The 2,251-nt window shown below is 26.0% G+C and overlaps 1 protein-coding gene across 1 annotated transcript; it reads left to right on the top strand.

Moving 5' to 3' along the window:
- Positions 1-442: 442 nt before the first annotated feature.
- ENU1_168640 (hypothetical protein) lies at positions 443-2,110 on the top strand (the record flags this gene model as incomplete). The annotated part of the gene is made up of 1 exon (XM_008861078.1): positions 443-2,110. The coding sequence occupies one exon, from the start codon at positions 443-445 to the stop codon at positions 2,108-2,110; it is 1,668 nt and encodes a 555-aa protein (XP_008859300.1).
- Between the last annotated feature and the right edge of the window lie 141 nt (positions 2,111-2,251).

Here is a 2,251-nt window from a genome sequence, read left to right as displayed (position 1 = left end):
AAAGAAGATAATTAAATTGATACTTTCTTAAAAATAAATCCTTTCATTTAATGTTTTAACTGATATTGATTTTTTTTCTTTTTTATTATATAAATTTTATTATTGTTATATTAATTGTTATAATAATTAGTTTTTTAATTTTATTTAATTTTATAATAATAAACATCATTTACATATTATTTAATAAACATCAGAACTTAATAATTTCATTACATCATTATGAATTCAACTATTGTTTCTATTAAGTTATCTGATTATGCAGCTCAAGTATATTACTCATTTGAATCAACCTATAAAAGTTTATTTGAAAATATTTATCTCTATGCTGCTTTTAGCAAATTTTGTTATGTACTTCTTAATGATGCATTTAAAATGGTTTGTTGGTTTAAATTAAAAATGAATAACAATGATAATAACTAAATAGGAAGATAGTCTTAACTTAATGCAACCAGAAGATATTCTTAAAGAACACTTACATAGAAAAGACACAAACTATCCAATGCCAAGTCCAAGTGAGTTATGGTGCGTTATGATGAATGAATTAATCACAACAATTCAAACAAGAATGACAGAACTTCAAGTCGATATTGATGGATTTCTTATTTCTATTCCTGATGGAACAGATTATTCGTTATACTCTCTTATTGAAAAGGCTTGTTCCTTTATAACAAAAAATTACAAAATAAAATGCGTTCTTACTTATAATTCTATTATTGCTTCTACTGCTTATTTGAAGTGTTTAATAAATGGAATTGGAAATGAATCAAAAGACATTTTTAGCGTTAAAGCTACTTGTTTCATTGATTTTGGATTCAATTCAACTGAATGTTATGTTTTTCTTCTAACTAATTTAAATGCTATTTGCTTGGCTAAAGGAAGATGTAAAGGAGGATTAAATGATACATATCAAATAATAAGAAAAAAATTAACAAATAGTACAGAATTAGTTCCATTCGATAAATGGAAATCAATAGAGAAGACAGATTGTAAATTAATAAAAGAGTCATTCAGCTGTTATTGTAACCCAAAAGTAAATGATGTCCATTTTACTAATTTCAACCAAGATGACATTCTAATTTGTAGGGACGATTTAAAGAATGACTTTGATAACCTTTGTAAAGATATATCTAGTATGGTTAAAAAAACAATAGAAAGAGCACAAGGAATGAGCGAAAAATTAAAAACAATAAGTGTTGGATCTCGTGAATTTACTCTCTCAAATTTAAAAATTGATAATTTTTATATCAACTCTGAAATAAAAAATCAATTTTTGATTGAAGAGTTAGAAGGACAATCATTAACATTTAATGACACTAACTATGGTTCAACTCTGTTTGCTATTGGATGTTCTTTATCCACGTCCCTTTATCAAAGAAAATTTGATGCTAATAAAAAAGGGTTTGAAGCAAGTGATAATATTAATGACTTATTCACCATTCAAGAAATGATTTATCCATCAAGATTTATTTTAAGAAAGAATAATAACGAAAATGCTGATATTCCATTCCCAAACGAATATTGTTCAAGCGAAGACATGATTCAAATAGGACAACTTGAAAAGGGAGATTATAAATTATTTGATAGTGAGTATAAGGATAAATCCAATAAAATGAAAGAACTTGGAATGTTTAGCGTTCTTAGTAATGGTTGTTATTACGCTTCATTGGGTAATTCCATTGGAATTAAACCACAAGAAATTTTATGTGATGTTTTTGGTACTAAGATGGTGGAAAATTTTACTGTTGAAAAAAAAGAACTTGAGACTAAAGACTATGTATGTCAACGTGTTGAAAAACATTTTTCTAATGGTATTGATGAGTTAGAAATTTTATGTTGTGGAGAAATTATTCAACCTCATACTGCAGTTTTTGAGGAAGGAATAAATGATGAAATACAGAGGTTTAATCACCTTAAAACGTCTGCTGATGAATTTTTAAAACGAGGAAATAAAATTTTAACAGAGGCATTACGTAATTGCAAAGACTCGAAAATAACAAGAGAAGAAATTAGTAGAGAAGTGTATTCAATAAGGCTATTGTCTAATGGAGATATTGATAAATTGAATAGTGCGTGGGACAAGTTAAAAGCTAAGCTTTTTAATAAAACATAACAATAAGAAATAAAAAAATTATTTTAGAAATTGTTTTTAAGTTTATTTTAACTCTTAAAACCAAAAAAGAAAGATGAGGTTAATGACAATATAACAGACTCATCAGAAACACAAGTCGTGAATAATATTTTCATCAACGTA

Source organism: Entamoeba nuttalli (genome assembly GCF_000257125.1).
Source record: "Entamoeba nuttalli P19 unplaced genomic scaffold asmbl_7320, whole genome shotgun sequence".
Lineage (NCBI taxonomy): Eukaryota > Evosea > Mastigamoebida > Endamoebidae > Entamoeba > Entamoeba nuttalli.
The sequence above is the reverse complement of the archived record's forward strand: the minus strand, read 5'-3'. Positions and strand labels throughout refer to the sequence as shown.